Raw genomic sequence first — 15,761 nt, 5'->3', positions numbered from 1 at the left:
TATATCAGTTGATGCTTAACTGTTTTAATGGCCTCTGCATAAAACACCATAATCTACTTACTAAATTATTGAGGTATGAGTAACTGGAGCCAGACTATGTCAGTCCAGAAAAAGCTATAGCTGTTGAATCAGCTGGAGTTGGAAACAGAAACTCCCAGCCAATGTGATTTTGTGGGCATTCAGTGACAAAACTAGATTCAGGTCCTGCACTCCAAGGTGTAAGGAAGGATTCTCACAGTGATAATGTGGCTTGTAGCTGTTAAGTAAACATAACAAGAACAGACTGATCCACCTAATAAGAAGAAGATTGGTATCCTCCCTGTTAACACTGGAAGTGCAGGAAGAAGAAAGCCAGAATCTAAACTTCAAATTGCTTATGAGTAGGTCCCATATCTGAAAGCAAAGTTACTTGCTAAAACTCTTGTGTTCTGACTTTAACCTTTTCACTAAGCTTACTGATTTGAGCTCAAAGAGAATAATTTTTTGCTGTTCTTCTCAAGTCTTGATTCTTGTTAGGGAGATCTGATAAGGCTATGCACCTGTTCTTTCAGTGAAGAGTACCACTCAGCCCAGGCTGTGGCTTTTTCCAGTGCTTAACATGAGAACAACTTACAGCCTAACTTTCCAAGCTGTTGCTCTTCATCCAATCTATTACTGTCTCCAGACACTGATCTAGACCCTGTAGTTTCTCATTTGTTTCAGACTGATCACACTAATCTGTTGACTAATGACGTATCATCCCACATGTGCAGATAATCTTGCTCAACCATTTTATATAGTTTTATTATTTTTTTAAAAAAAGCATAGTTAAGAAGTATGTGATACTCTGTGGCTATTACAGTGCAAGCAGCATATTGAATGTTACTTTCCAGGAAAGAGCAGAACTATGATATCATCATGTCTGACTTCCATCAACAGCCACTCCAGTGAGTTATATGGTCCGCAGTATTAGAAGTGGTTGGGAGATCTAGGGCAAATCAGTAAGGTTATATTCCTCTGATCTCTTTCCTAATACTGGTCAACCTCCAGTGTGACCAAGGCAGTTTTGGTGCTAAAACAAGGCCTGAAGCCAGATTTTAATCATTTTCATCCAAGCTCATCTGAAGTTGATCTATGACCCATTTCACAATCTTGTCCCAAAGAAGATACTGCCCACTAGGCACTACTCCAGAATTGTTGAGTGCAGAGGGGGATTCTCAAGGAAGAGGGTATAACAGTGCTTCTTCTGAAGCCACTGAAGTTGCCCTGCCCCTTCAGAAAGTTGTTAATACTGCCTGAGGACCTACTTCACCCATCTCTTTGGCTAGCTCTAATTGGCTATTGTGAGCAAAAGTCTAATGCACAAGTAATAGGTGGAATAAAATCCCTCAAATGCCTTGTCTGTATCCTTAAGCATCAAGGCATATAAAATATTCCCCTCCAATTGGAACTGATGGCTTTCTAGACAATTCTTGCAGTGCAATGTATTGTTTGTTTGTTTGTTTGTTTATTTTAAAAGATTTACGTAACCGCCCATATTGTAAAAAGCCTGGGGATCACAGAAAACAATAAAAACATAAGTCCCCCAAACCATCAAAATAAAACTTTATAAAAACTCATGGCACCCCAAGGCAGCACCCTCCCTTACATCCACACACTGTATTACTAAGCTCCAACCTCATCATACCTCAGTGCTTGTGGGGAAAGCTAGCTCTTCAAGGTCTTCTGGAAGACAAGGAAGGTGGGGGCATGCTAGATCTTTGGGGGAAGGATGTTCCACAGGGCAGGGTCAGTTACAGAGAAGGCCTACTTCCCAGGTCCTGCTAGATGGCAGCCTTTAAGTTGACCTGGAGCATGCCCATCCTATATGACTGGTTGGGACAAGCAGATATCCTCAGGGAGAGGCAATCCCACAAGTAGCCTGGTCCCATGCCATTTAGGGCTTTAAAAGTGATAACCAGTACCTTAAATTGCATCCAGAAAGAAACTGGAAGCCAGTGCAGCTTGCACAGCAGCAATGTAATATGGGCAAAATGTAAGGCATCCAGAACTCTGCGAACTGCCACATTCTGGACCAGTTGTAGTTTCTAGATGGTCTTCAATGGCAGCTGTATGCAAAGCTCATTGCAGTAATCCAACTGGGAAGTGACCAGGGCATGAATGACTGTGAGCAAGGCAGGAATTGCCACAATTGGTGCAAGAGATGGATTTGTGTAAAGGCCCTGCCAGCCATAGCTGCCACCTGCTCCTTGAGCAGGAACTGGAAGTCCAGGAGGACCCCCAAATTATATACCAGTGCTGTGACATATCACTGGATCCAGGAGGCCAGAAACCCAGAGCTACTCTATCTTGCTAGGGTTGAGTTGAAGCAGGTTCGTCCCTATCCAGACAGACCCTTACAGTCTCTAGGCACTGGGCCAGTACTAAGATAGTGTTGCCTGGTTGGCCAGGAACAGAGATGTATAATTGGATGTCATCAGTATATTGATGATTCCACACCCTGTGCTGCCGGATGACCTCTCCCAGTAGTCTCATGTAGATATTAAAAAAGATGATCGAGAGACCAGAGTCATGAGGCACCCCACATTGCAGGGGCCTAAGGCTTGATCTCTCTCCTCCACTGAGAGGAAGGAGAACAACTGCAAACCACTCCCAACCCCTGAAGCTGGTCCTGAATGATACTATTATCAATGGTATTGAAAGCCACTGAGAAATCCAAGAGGGCAAGGACAGATGCACTGCCCCCATCTACCAGTGCAACCAATGCCATCTCAGTGTCGTAACCTAGTCTGAACCCTGACTGAAAAGGGTCCAGGTAATTTGCTTCATACAAGGCCTTTTGAAGCTGAGTGCTCACTGCCTTCTCAACAATCTTCCCTAAAAAAGGAAGGGTGGGGACCAGACAAAAGTTACCTAACACAGTTGGGTCCAAGGAGGGCCTCTTGAGAAGGGAACATACCACCACCTCCAAAGTTCAAGGCAGGCAGCAACATCCCCTCCTGCAATGAGGCATTAATCATTGCTTGGATCCAACCATGTGCCACCCTCCTGGAGGCTTTGATCAGGAGGAGCACAGGTCCAAAACAGGTGGCAAAGTTCACAGCCCTGAGAACCCTGTCTGCTTCCTCAGGAGTAACTGCTAAAACTCTTCCCAGATAATTGAGCTCAGTTGTATCCTAGTCACTTACAAAGGACCTGCCCAGCTGGTGTCTATCTCCAAGTGAAGCTGAGTGACTTTATCTGACAGATGCTGAAAATATTCCTCACATTGGCCCTGCAAGGGTTCCCGTGGTTCCTCTTTGTCCAGAAGGAACCTGTTCACCCTAAAGAGAGCTGCTGGCTGTGGACACATTAAGAGCGGAGAAGCACCCATGCTCTTATTGCCACAAAGTAAGTCCTAATAAAGGCTGTTACCTTTAATTGGTTGGCTTCCGTCTAGACATCCCTTGTGTGATTTCATCTCCTGTAGCTCTTTAACAAAAGAAGGAACCCTGCAGGATCCACAAACACAGCTTGCATAGGCAAGATCTGGTCCAAGGCACTAGTTGCGTGCTCATTCCAAGCCGTGATCAAGGCCTTAGCTGAACTGTACCTTTCAGTACTTTCCAGTTCAGAGTGAGTGAATCTCAGCAATGTATTGAAATTGAGAGCAGTTGAGATTCAGCTATTCATATATGAATAAAGTTCAAATAACATGGCTTATACTGATTTGAGGAAGCGGGGCTTGACATTAATTCAGAGTTGTAAATTCCAGATAAGAACTGGATCATGTAATTGTTATAAAAAGTTTGATGCTTTTCCATGAGGCTTGAAAAATCAGCTTTCTATGTTTGTAGACTATCAACAATTGGATATATCCTTTCTTAATTTCTGTTACTTAAAGACTTTAGTGTTTTCTGTCTTAAAACTTTGCTCACAAATTCTAAATGTTGATAATATATCTTGTTAGCAATCTTTAACATTATCTGGAGACCTGGGTTCAACTGTCCATTCAGCTATGAAACTTTACTTGGTGATTTTGGGCCAATCATATGCATTCAGTGTAATCAACCTCAGAATAATTGAAGGGCTAAAAAAGAAAATGTATGTTTTCTTGAGCTCATTAGAGAGAAGGTTGGGTATTAGTGTAGTAATGTGAATGAATAAAATGCATTATTTATATAATTATTACTGTATCTAGATGCTACCATACTTGACAAATGCCTCTTCTCTACCAATGCTATATAACCCTATTGCTTGAAACAGTACTGCAGTCATTTCACATTGTCAGGGCAATGTAGTAGAAATTATAATTTAGGCCTATCTCTCTCTCTCTCTCTCTCTCACACACACACACACATATACAGGGATATTTTCCATTATACTATTTTAGATAACTTCTTATTCAAACAAACCCAGCATATCCCATGAGTACAAATGGCTAAGTCAGTGATAGGGGTTCAGAGTACACTTAAGGGGTGCAGATATTTCAATATTTATCTGTTAGCTTAACCATCTTCTCCTAAAATCACTAGCATTTGGGGGACAGTGGAAAATCTTGAGTCACTTTGGGTAGAAGACCATAGAAATGGCAAGACTAGCATAATTCTGTAGGCTGCTGAAAGCGTTTTGGATATAAGTGGTCATTATCTATTTTTCATGGTCTTTGTTGCAAAGATGCCATATTGTCTGAATCTAGTGCTGATGGGATTTACCTCCCTAGTTAGCATTGGAATGCAATATGAAGCCTATCCACTATACAAGATTAATTGTATTTTAAATGTTGGCATTTTTTAATCAGTCATAAATAATAGGCAGCTCCAGATTTTTGTCCTGCTAGCAGAAGAAATTAAGAGACAATTTTGCAAGTTTTCCCTTTCTCTGCAGCATATATGCATATATAATATCTGCTCATTATGCTTATAGAAAATTCTAGAATAATATGTGGCAGAAGCAACTGCAAGGTAGGAGAGGTGTTGGTAAAAGTTGTCATTCTGTCTACTGCTAGGGTCACTCTGATGTATCTGCTTTTGAAAATGGAAGGAACCTTTCTTTCAGAAAACAAAAGGATTGATCCACTCTAAACAGTATTGAAAATACAGCTAGTCATCCCAGTTCAGTCTGTATAAGCATGTAATAATAGTTCTTTCAACAACTAAAGATAATTTTAATACCAATGGGATTTTTGTATGAAATACAAAGGAATAATTCACTTTTGCTTGCTTTTTTAGTGTTTTCAGAAGCCAGATATTACCAGTGGTACAAAGGACAAAGAGTATAAACCCCATGATATTCCTCAGAGACAATCTGTTCAACCATCTGAAACTTGCCCTCCTGCACGTCGTGCAAAACGCATGAGAGCAGAGGTAGGATTGACCTTGTGTGTGTGATAATCATGAGAAGGTCATAATTTGAACCTATAGAAGTTTTGTCCATTGCCAGAGATTAAAGAGCATAATCTCTTAGATTACAGATTGCGTCTGCAGTTCTGATAATGACAAATACAGCTGCTGTTGTGGTCTAATTCAACTACAGTTGAGAAGAGTATTATTATTTATTATTTAAATTTATTGGCCGCCCAATTCCAGTGGATGTCTTAAGAGATAGTATATCCTTCCCATAGTATTTCTTTGTGGAAACAACTACTTCTTTTAGCTTTTAACTACTGTAATGTGTTAGCAGTAAATGTTCAGTGTGAATATAATGAATCAGTGTTTTACTTCATTGGTCATCTGAGACCAGATTTGGAGTGTTTTGCCTTTATTCATAACATGGGAAGCTGTTTATGTAGTGCTTCTGTGAGCACATTCATACATCACGTTAAGCTATAAAATGATTTGTTTCCTATTTGCTTATCATAACGTGTGAACTATGGCTTATTTAACATACAATGATTTTAAGAATTATGACTTAGCATAACATGTAAATTCAGTTTTTCCATTGTGTAAAGATCTCCTACAACAATGACATGTGATAATTCACTATTATTACTAATATTTCTACGCCACTCTACTTTCAGTGGCTGAAAGCACTATACACAGAAAAACAACAGGATTCAAAAAACACATGACACTATATATTATAATGGGACTGACTATCAGGGGGAGATGTCAAAATCTAATCTGAGTGAGAGGCAGGGGGCAAGGAGTAGTGGCTGGTGCGCCCCCTCTGGACTAGTGAGAGAAGCTGAGGGGGGGCAGTGAATGAGTGGATAGGCAATGGTGAGGCCCTGACCACGCCAAGAGTGGGAGCTGGTGCGCTCGAAGGGCCCACCATCGCATTGTGATTGAGTGAGTGTGAGGGCTGGAGTGAGTGTGTGCTGGAGGAATCTTTATTTTTAACCAGGGGTCTTCGGAATCCTGGATTGGGGGCTAATGGACGGCGAGACTCTTTGGACCATAGGGCGGGACAGAGGATTGAGGTGATGACAGGTCAGGGATGTTATGACGGGAGCCGGAGGGCGGGCCACCTACAGGGAAGATGCCCCCGGTGTTTATTACTGGTGGCGTGTTCCGGCCCTCCGTGTTCAAACCCAGACCCTGGTCAGCAGACCCGGTCAGCAGCCAAAGCCCAGCAGGCTCTGGGCTTCGGCTGCTGCTCTGCAACGCCAGGTTCGTTAACAGCAAGGCCCCCCTCATCAGCGACTTGATCATGGAGGAGGGGGCTGACCTGGCGTGCATTACTGAAACCTGGCTGGGCATGGAAGGAGGTGTTCCTCTTTCGGAGATGCGCCTGGCCAGGTTTCAACTATGGCACCAGCCGAGACCTCAGGGCAGGGGAGGAGGGGTGGCTGTTGTCATCCAGGAATCCCTTGTGGCTTTCAGGGGCCATGCTCCACAAGTGACTGGGTGTGAGACCCTGTTTTTCAAGTTGGGTTCTTGGGAACAGTTGGGGGTGTTGCTAGTGTACCAGCCTCCCTGCTGCATAGCAACCTTCCTGCCTGGGCTGCTGGAGGCTATCTCGGGGTTGGCGGTGGAGTTCCCCAGGCTTATGGTTCTGGGGGACTTCAACCTGCCGTCCCTGGGGCGGGCCTCTGAGGCACCTCGGGAGTTCATGACCACCATGGTGGCCATGGACCTGATTCAGATTATCCGAGACCCAACTCAGGACAGTGGCCTCACCCCAGACTTAGTTTTCTTGTCGGAGCAATGGCAGTGTGATCTGAGGGGAGAAGTACATCTCTCCCCTTTGTCATGATCAGATCATGCCCTGGTGAGCCTGAGATTCTCTTATGCCACTCCCCTCCGCAGGGAGGCAGGACCTATTTGATTGGTCTGCCCCTGGCGACTAATGGACCTGCCAGGGTTTCAGAGGGAGCTGGGGGTTATACCCAAGGATCTACTGCATGGTCCAGTGGAGGCCCTGGCAGTGGCCTGGAATAGGGAAGCGGCTAGGGCATTGGACAAGATCGCGCCTGTGCGGCACCTCTCATCCTATCAAACCTGATACTCCCCATGGTTTATGGAGGAGCTTGGGGTTCTGAAGAGGATTGAGATGCCTAGAGCGCTGCTGGAGGAAGACAAAGACCGAACCTGACCAAACACAAGCTAGAGCCACTATTAAGGCCTACCTTGTGTCAGTAAGAGTGGCGAAACATCAGTATTTCTCCACTCTTATTGCATCCGCAGAATGCCACCCAGTGGCCCTGTTTAAGATTACCCGTTCCCTTCTGGGGAAAGGGGATCCAAAGATCCATCTACAGGGCCGAACTGAGGAGTTTTCTGGGCATCTGTAGGATAAAATCGCTCAGATCCGTTCCAAGTTGGACTCTGAGCGTGAGGCAGTGTCTGGGGAGATGCCCGGGGGATGTTCTTACTCTGTTATCTGGGAATGGTTTGAGCCTGTTGAGCCCGAGGAAGTGGACAGGATCCTCCGGACTGTAAACGCCACCACTTGTCAACTAGACCCATGACCCTCCTGGCTGGTGAAGGCAGCCTGGGAGGGGACATGTGGTTGGGTCCAAGCAATGGTAAATACTTTCTTGTGAGAGGGGGTATTCCCGGCAGCCTTCAAAGAGGCGTTGGTGTGCCCCCTCCTCAAGAGACCATCGCTGGACCCTAGTGTACTGGACAACTTTTGCCCAATCTCCCACCTCCCCTTTTTGGGGAAAGTGGTTGAGAAAGTGGTGGCGCTGCAGCTCCAGAGGATCCTGGATGAAACGGATTATCTAGACCCCTTTCAGTCAGGTTTTAGGCCCGGTTATGGGACGGAAATGGCATTGGTTGCACTTATGGATGATCTCTGGCAGGAGCCGGATGGAGGGAGTGCATCCATCCTGGCTCTTTTTGATCTCTCAGTGGCTTTTGATACCATCGACCATGGTATCCTTTTGGGTCAGCTCGGAATTGGGGGTGGGTGGTGTAGTTTTGCGCTGGTTCACCTCCTTCCTCCAGGGCCATTCCCAATCGGTGGTGATAGGGGAGGAGAGATCGGCCCCACGGCCCCTTCTTTGTGGGGTGCCGCAGGGATCAGTACTCTCTGCTCTCCTTTTTAACATCTACATGAAACCGCTGGGCAAGATCATCCGTCACCATGGGATGAGGTATCATCAGTATGCTGATGATACTCAATTGTATATCTCCATCCCAGGTGAAGTAAGTGTTGCTGTGACCACCCTTTCTGAGTGCCTGTGTCCTAACAACCAGGAAACACACTGAGACAATGAACTGGTCTCTAATATTTATTGCTAGTACTTAACAGGAATCCTAACAAACTGAAGAAGCGTGGGAAAAACCCAGACATATAACCCCCAAGGGTTAAGGCAGTCCCGATCTGTGTCTCTTTGAATGGCTGAACAATTCCTCAGTGCTACGCATGCGCTTGACAGTCTGGATGGGAGCCCCCTGCTCGCCATCCTTACTCATGACAGCCTGGGGGCTGTGGGGGCCTGGATGGGGAAAAACAGGCTTCGACTGAACCCTAGTAAGACGGAGTGGCTGTGAATTAATGGCACCTTGGGTGCCAGGAATTTGTCATCTTTAGTGCTGGATGGGGTTGCACTGCCCCAGACAGACCTGGTGCGTAACTTGGGGGTCCTCTTGGACTCACGACTCCTGCTCAAAGAGCAGGTGGCAGTTGTGGCCAGGAGGGCCTTTGCGCAACATCGGGTTGTGCTCCAGTTATGCCTTTTCCTGGACTGAGAGGCCCTCCAAACAGTCACTCATGCCCTGGTCATCTCCCATATAGACTACTGTAATGCGCTCTACATGGGGCTACCCTTGAAGAATATCCGGAAGCTTCAGTTGGTTCAGAATGCAGCCGCGTGGACAATCTTGGGCGTTCCAAGATTTGCACACATAACACCTTTGTTGCGTGAGCTGCACTGGGTTCCAGTTTGCTTCTGGGTCCAATTCAAGGTATTGGTTATTATCTTTAAAGCACTACATGGCATGGGATGAGGATATCTGAGGGACTGTCTCATCCCTATTACATCGACCCGCCCCACCCGGTCGTGCAGAGAAGGTATGTTACAGACCCCATCTGTAAAAGAATTTCATCTAGCGGGGTCTTGGAAGCGTGCCTTCTTTGCTGTAGCTCCCACCTTTTAGAACATCCTCCCCCCAGAGGTGAGACAGGCTCCCTTGCTCCTGGACTTCTGAAAAAGATTAAAGACCTGGTTTTGTCAGCAGGCTTGGAATGGGAGGGGGAATAGTTATTCCTGGGGATGGCTAGCGCCCTAAATGATTTTGAGGGGCCTGTTACACTCACGGACTGATTAAAATCTTTTGCCACTTAGATCTTACTATATCTTTATTTTATTGTATTTTTGAATTGAAATGGTTTTAAATTTTAACTTCATTTTATTGTAAACCGCCCAGAGTCCCCCATGAGGTGGAGATGGGCGGTGAATAAATTTATAAATAAAAATAAAATAAATAAAATATTCCCCAAATTCTCTTTCACCAAGTCAAGGTTTTACTTCTTTATGGAAAATCATTAGAGAGAATATAGTTCTTACATATTATATTATAATGTGTTTTAAAGAGGGCAAACTGAAATTGAGAAATGGTGATGCCAAAGTAGAAATTGAGCAGATTTATAAACACTTGAAAACTAGAAGCAATTTCCTTTTGGCTTCCACTGTTCAGTACAGCTTTGAGTTAAGGGATCTGTGACCAAATTAGCATCTCTAAAAATTCTGGGTTTTTGGAGGCTTGATTTACCACTTGTCTGAATTGTTTTTTGTATTTTTAACAATATGCAGATGTTTTAGAGCACTCAATCTAAATGTTCCAAAACATCTTGAAATATTAGTTCAGTACTTTGAATTAACTGTCATATTGATTTAGTACACTCAAACGTCCTGTTCAGGAGAAGTATCAGTATATGGAATTCTTGGCTACTCTAAAGGTCCTTGCCTGGGTAATTTCTCATGTTTTAAACTTAAAAATGAAATGCTAAATCAGAACAGTGGAATGCTCCATGCAAACATTCTTCCACATTGTTATTAGAGTTACTACCACAAGAAGACATTAATTGCTAGCAGCTGAGAAAAAAGCCAGACTCCCCATCTTCCTTTCTCTTCACATTAGTTTTAGTTGTCTTAAGTAGTTTAATTACACTGTAATTCTTATTTACGATAAGTTGTACTCACACAAGAGTGACATGTTAAATACAAATAGGAAAAGTCCATTTTTGGCATCAAATTAACTTACAGCAGGTTAATTTAGGGCTAAACAAATGTTAAAATGAATAAATGCTAAACTTATTTTTTTTCTTAACAAGGCTACTAATATTAAAACTGAGGTTGAAGAAGCGACAGAGACCAAAACTCATAATTTGAGGCGCAGAATGGGAAGCACTCCGGTAAAGCCTGACAATGGTAAGTTTACAACTGGAAAACTAAATTGTAGTTACACAGTTTCACCTTAAGATTGTAGTTCAGTCTAGCAGTGTCTATTGCCCAAAGTTCTGTGTGGTCCCCAAAACTCTTTTAAAAAAAAGTTAAAATTTTATGAAGATTTCCTTTTTTATAAAATTGGTAGACCTTTATTACTTAAAAAGAAATTGTTATACTCCAATGTATTTTTAAAGCATTATTTTTAAAAGCCATCTTTCTTCAAAACGTATGTTTCTTAGAACTGTTATCAACCTGTGAATACAGACAGATTAAATAAAATTCACAGTTTTTCCAACTAAGTTTTCTTTAATGGATTGAAATCACATTTAAATGTTTTTCAGAACATATTCTGTTTCAGATGCTTAGACTAGTGTTGATGTTTTGCCTTAATCAGATAAAGAATCTCATGGCATAGTGAAACAAGAAGGTGTTGAGAAAAAACAGTGGATTTGGGAAGCAGATAGAGAAAAGTCAAAGGGACGTTGTAAGAAAAATTTTAATGCTGTGAGTATGTTTATTTGGGGTTTCATGCTAATTGCAAAAAATACTGTGTACATAGTTCAGTGTAGATAATTGAAAAATAATTCCTCAGAAAACAAAGAGCCAACATTAATAGCTTGACGGTAAACTGTTCTGCTCAGTCACAACATATTTTTCTGGAAAGTTGATCCCCTGTTGTTTCATTTATTTAGAATGAAATTTTAGTTTAGTTTGATACTTAGCTACTCAAAAGACTTGTTTCAGATTCTTTGAGATCTATTTCAGAAGCTCCATTTTGCTATTCAGTGAGAACAAAGTACATTTGATTTAATGAGAAAAAGGGAAGCAGCCCTTAATATCTCTGTTCAATTAGTTCTGTTTCTCCTAAAAGAGAAAGATTGGTAGAAATACAAAAACAACCAAGCAGTTAGAATCAGACTGTGCTTCTTGTGCTTCTGGATAGTGATATCAGGATATGTAAAATAACTAATTAAATTAAAGATCTTTTTGTTATTGGCTTGTTAGACTTTATTCACTTTTGGCTTTTGATCTATGCGTGTTTACATTTCTTCGTCTGTGCAACAGGACCATTTACTCTTTTTATATCCAGCTACATATTGTATGTTGTTCAGTATAAACAACTAAATGTATTCTAATATAAATATGAGATGTTTACATATCCATGTTGGTCAGGTTTTCTTACTCTGAACTGTAGAATAAAAAAGTAGTGGGATTATTTTTTCTACCACTTCTTTTTAATAGGTGGATTTGTATGTATGCCTCTTATGTGGCAGTGGAAATGATGAAGATCGTCTGCTTCTATGTGATGGCTGTGATGACAGTTACCATACCTTTTGCTTGATACCACCTCTTCATGATGTTCCCAAGGGGGATTGGAGATGTCCCCAATGTCTAGCTCAGGTAATACAGTTTGACTTTTTCTCTAAAACATAAATAATCAGTATTAAAAATTAAAAATATATTGTATGAAGCAAAAGTATGTTTTTCTTTGACTTGACTATCTTATTTTGGAGGTGACTCATGCACGTCTCTTTTTCCTTTCCCATAATTCTGTTCAGTAGGTAGTCTTCCTCATCACAATGGTAGCAAGTCTGTCCACAGTTAATCATATCGTTCATGCCTGATCAGCTTCCTTTTTCTTTGCTGTTCTTGACATGTAATCCAAGCAGGATATTCGGATTTGATCATTTTGAGTAATTGAGCCCCATAATCACCAGTTGATAAAACTTCCATGGGCATCCTCATATCGCCAAAATCCCCACAAGCATTTCTCCCACTGGAGCGTAGTGTTGGCCTGTAGGGTCAAAAGGGATCATTGCTAGTGTACCATCCTCCCTGGTGCATAGCAACCGCTCTATCAGAGCTGCTTGAATCCATGGCTGGATGGGCTGTGGAGTTCTCCAGGCTGATGGTACTGGGGGACTTCAATCTTTTGACCTTGGGTGCAGACTCAGAAGCAGCTCAGGAGTTCATAGCAACCATGGAATTGATCTAAGTTATCTCTGGCCCAATTCACAGTGGTAGTCATCTATTAGATCTGATTTTTTTTTTAACGTTTGGACAGTGGTGATGTGATCGGGAGTTGGGGAATGTAATCATCAGTCCCTTGTCATGGACAAATCACTCCCTGTTGGCCTTGGAATTCTCTGTGGTTGTACCTCACTGCAGGGAGTGTCTGCCCCAGAGTTTCAGAGGCAGTTTGGGGTTGTTCCTGGGCCTCTGGTGCATGGTTCAACCAAGGCCTCAATCACTGCCTGGAATGAGAGGACAGTGATGGCTATGGAGTGGATAGTGCCTGGTTTTCAGAGGGCTTCTGGTTTGTAGAGGAACTCCTGGTGATGAAGTGGCACAGAAGATACCAAGAGTGCTGCTGGAGGAAAACAAAGAGTAAACCTGACTGAGCCTTCCTTTAGGATTACCATGTGGTGATAAGGGCAGCAAAATGCAGTTATTTTTCTTTACATATTGCATCTGCAGAATCCATCTGACAGCCCTGTTTAAGGTGACATGGTCTCTCCTGGGTAAGGAGGGGCCAGGGGAACATCTGCAGAGCCACTGTGAGGACTATTCTAGGCATCTGTCAGATAAAATTCCTCAGGTTTGCTTGAATTTGAACTGTAGCTGTATGGGTTCTATGCAGTTGCCTGAGGCATAGTCTTGCTTGGTTATCTAGGAGCGTTTAAAACTTTAGTCATATAAATAAGGTCCTTGAAGCTGTGAGTTTCAACCACCTGTGTTTTCAGATTCATGTGCATCCTGGATGGTCAGGGTCTTCTGGGAGGTGATATGTGGTTGGGTCCAAGTGCTGGTTAATGCTTATAGCTGAGAGGAAGTGGTTCCACCTGCTTTGAAAGAGGCAGTTGTCCATTCTTTCCTCACAAAACCATATTTGGATCCAACACAGCTGTACAATTTTTGTCCAGTCTACAACCTTGCCTTTTCAATTGGATTTCAGACTGGGTTATAGCAGTGAGACAGCATTGATTAAACTTGCAGATAAATCTTTTGCAGACTGGGATGGGGGCATTGCATCTGTCCTGACCCTCTTCAATCTCTGAGCAGCTTTCAGTACAATCAATCATGGTATTTTTCTGGATAGGCTCAGGTGATTAGGAATGGGAGGCACGGTGTTATGGTGGTTGTCCTCTTTTTACCAGGGCTGGTTCCAATTTGGGGTGGGGGGAGGATTGAGTCCAATGCCCCTGTTCTGTAGGCTGACTTGGTGCTCTACACTCTTCCTGATCCAATTTAACATCTACATGAAGCTTCTGGGTGAGGTCATCTGTTGACATGGGGTGATCAGTACTATGATACCTAACTGTTCATCTCTGCCCTGGGTTGACCAAGTGATGCCCTTAGGATTCTTTCGCAGTGTCTAGAGGCTGTAGCAGTCTAGATGGGGAAGAACAGGCTTTGGCTCAACCCTGGCAAGATCAAATGGCTGTATGTTCTGAAGCCTCCTGAATCTGGAGACTTTCCATCCTTAACTGGAATGGGGTAGTGCTCCCCTGGTTAGTGTTGGTATGCAATTTGGGGGTCCTCTTAGACTCACTGGTTCTTGTTCAAAGAGCAGATGGCAGGTATGGCTAGGAGACCTTTGCACAGCTTCATCTTCTGTGCCAGTTGCATCTGTTTCTGCATTGGGAGTCCCTACTCATGGTTATTCATGTCTTAGTCACGTCCTACTTGGAGTACTGTAATGTGGTCAACATGGAGTTGCCCTTGAAGAGCATTCAGAAGCTTCAACTGGTCTAGAATATGGCAGCACAGACAGTTCTGGGCATTTCACAATACTCTTGTATAATATTGTTGCTTTGTGAGCTTCATTGGCTTCCAGTGAGCTTCAAGGTGCTGATTGTCATTTACAAAGCGCTGTATGGCAGAGGACCAGATTATTTGCAGGACCACCTGTCTCCAGTTGTTTCTGCTTGCTTCACCAGAACTGACATGATGGGCATGTTCTGAGTCCCTTCTATTAAGCAGTATCTTCAAATGGGACCCAGGAGATATCCTTTTGTATCATGGCACATGTCCTATGGAATAGCATCCCCGTGGATATCTGGATGGCCCTGACTCTGTTGGCCTTTTGTAAGTGCCAAAGACCTGGTTGCTTACTTGGAGATTTGGGCCAGAGTGTTAGATGAGCCTTAGTAGTTGACTGTTGTTTCTTACTGATTGTAAGATAGAATTATATATTTAGACAACTGGCACATGATATATTGATTTATTGTGGCCGAATCTTTTTTTTAATTGAGTTATTTTGTTGGGGGTTTCTTGGATTTAATTTCTTGTTAGCTTCCCCAAGTCACAGCAGTGAGATGGATTGCCATATAAATTATTTAAATAAGTACATGAATGTGCTCATTGCAGGAAGAAGGTGGTAGGGCTTTGAGAAGAGAATAAAATCAGGCCCCATAACAATACCATCCATAATTTTACTCCTTTCTTTTAATTTGAGCATTGCAGTCTCCAGCTACTATGACCATATTGTAAACTCTGGAGTCTGCAAATCCATAGTTATACATTGCATTTTGTCATACTTTTGGAATGGACTTCTTTATATACAGTACTGTTCACACACTATTAATTCATTGCTATATTTAACTTAAACAGGAATGCAATAAACCACAGGAAGCATTTGGCTTTGAACAGGCAGCACGGGACTACACACTTCGTACGTTTGGAGAAATGGCAGATGCCTTCAAGTCAGATTATTTTAATATGCCAGTGCATGTACGTTCATATTTTTAATTAGTTTGTAACTTGGATTTCATTATAGGGGATATTAATGGTGTGGGGGAATTAGATGATAATGGGAGCAGGATTTCTTCACAGATTTTAATTTTCTTGGTGGGCCTCACTGATCAAAAATTCTAGACAACATTGGAGAGGATTAATAGGGTGGGATAGGGGGCTCAAGCATAGAAGGGGGCATATTACTTCACCCTATTTGCCCATTTTC

The 15,761-nt window shown here is 42.8% G+C and overlaps 1 protein-coding gene across 6 annotated transcripts in view; it reads left to right on the top strand.

The window, feature by feature from the left end:
- Positions 1-15,761, top strand: part of KDM5B (lysine demethylase 5B) — a 68,729-nt gene that overhangs the window by 21,464 nt on the left and 31,504 nt on the right. For 5 of the 6 annotated variants that reach the window (XR_010067542.1, XM_063297316.1, XM_063297314.1 and 2 more), the window contains 5 exons: positions 5,190-5,324; positions 10,684-10,780; positions 11,193-11,302; positions 12,041-12,199; positions 15,413-15,532. Coding sequence is in view for 5 of the 6 variants with exons in the window: in XM_063297316.1 (XP_063153386.1) it covers positions 5,190-5,324; positions 10,684-10,780; positions 11,193-11,302; positions 12,041-12,199; positions 15,413-15,532 (621 nt within the window). In the remaining variant the exon portion in view is untranslated. Of the gene's footprint in view, positions 1-4,974; positions 5,092-5,189; positions 5,325-10,683; positions 10,781-11,192; positions 11,303-12,040; positions 12,200-15,412; positions 15,533-15,761 lie in introns of those variants that run through there. The other variant, XM_063297317.1, reaches the window with a different exon arrangement.

The sequence above is a fragment of the Candoia aspera genome, chromosome 3, assembly GCF_035149785.1.
Source record: "Candoia aspera isolate rCanAsp1 chromosome 3, rCanAsp1.hap2, whole genome shotgun sequence".
Lineage (NCBI taxonomy): Eukaryota > Metazoa > Chordata > Lepidosauria > Squamata > Boidae > Candoia > Candoia aspera.
Note: the sequence above shows the minus strand (reverse complement) of the source record. Positions and strands in the feature narration are given on the sequence as shown.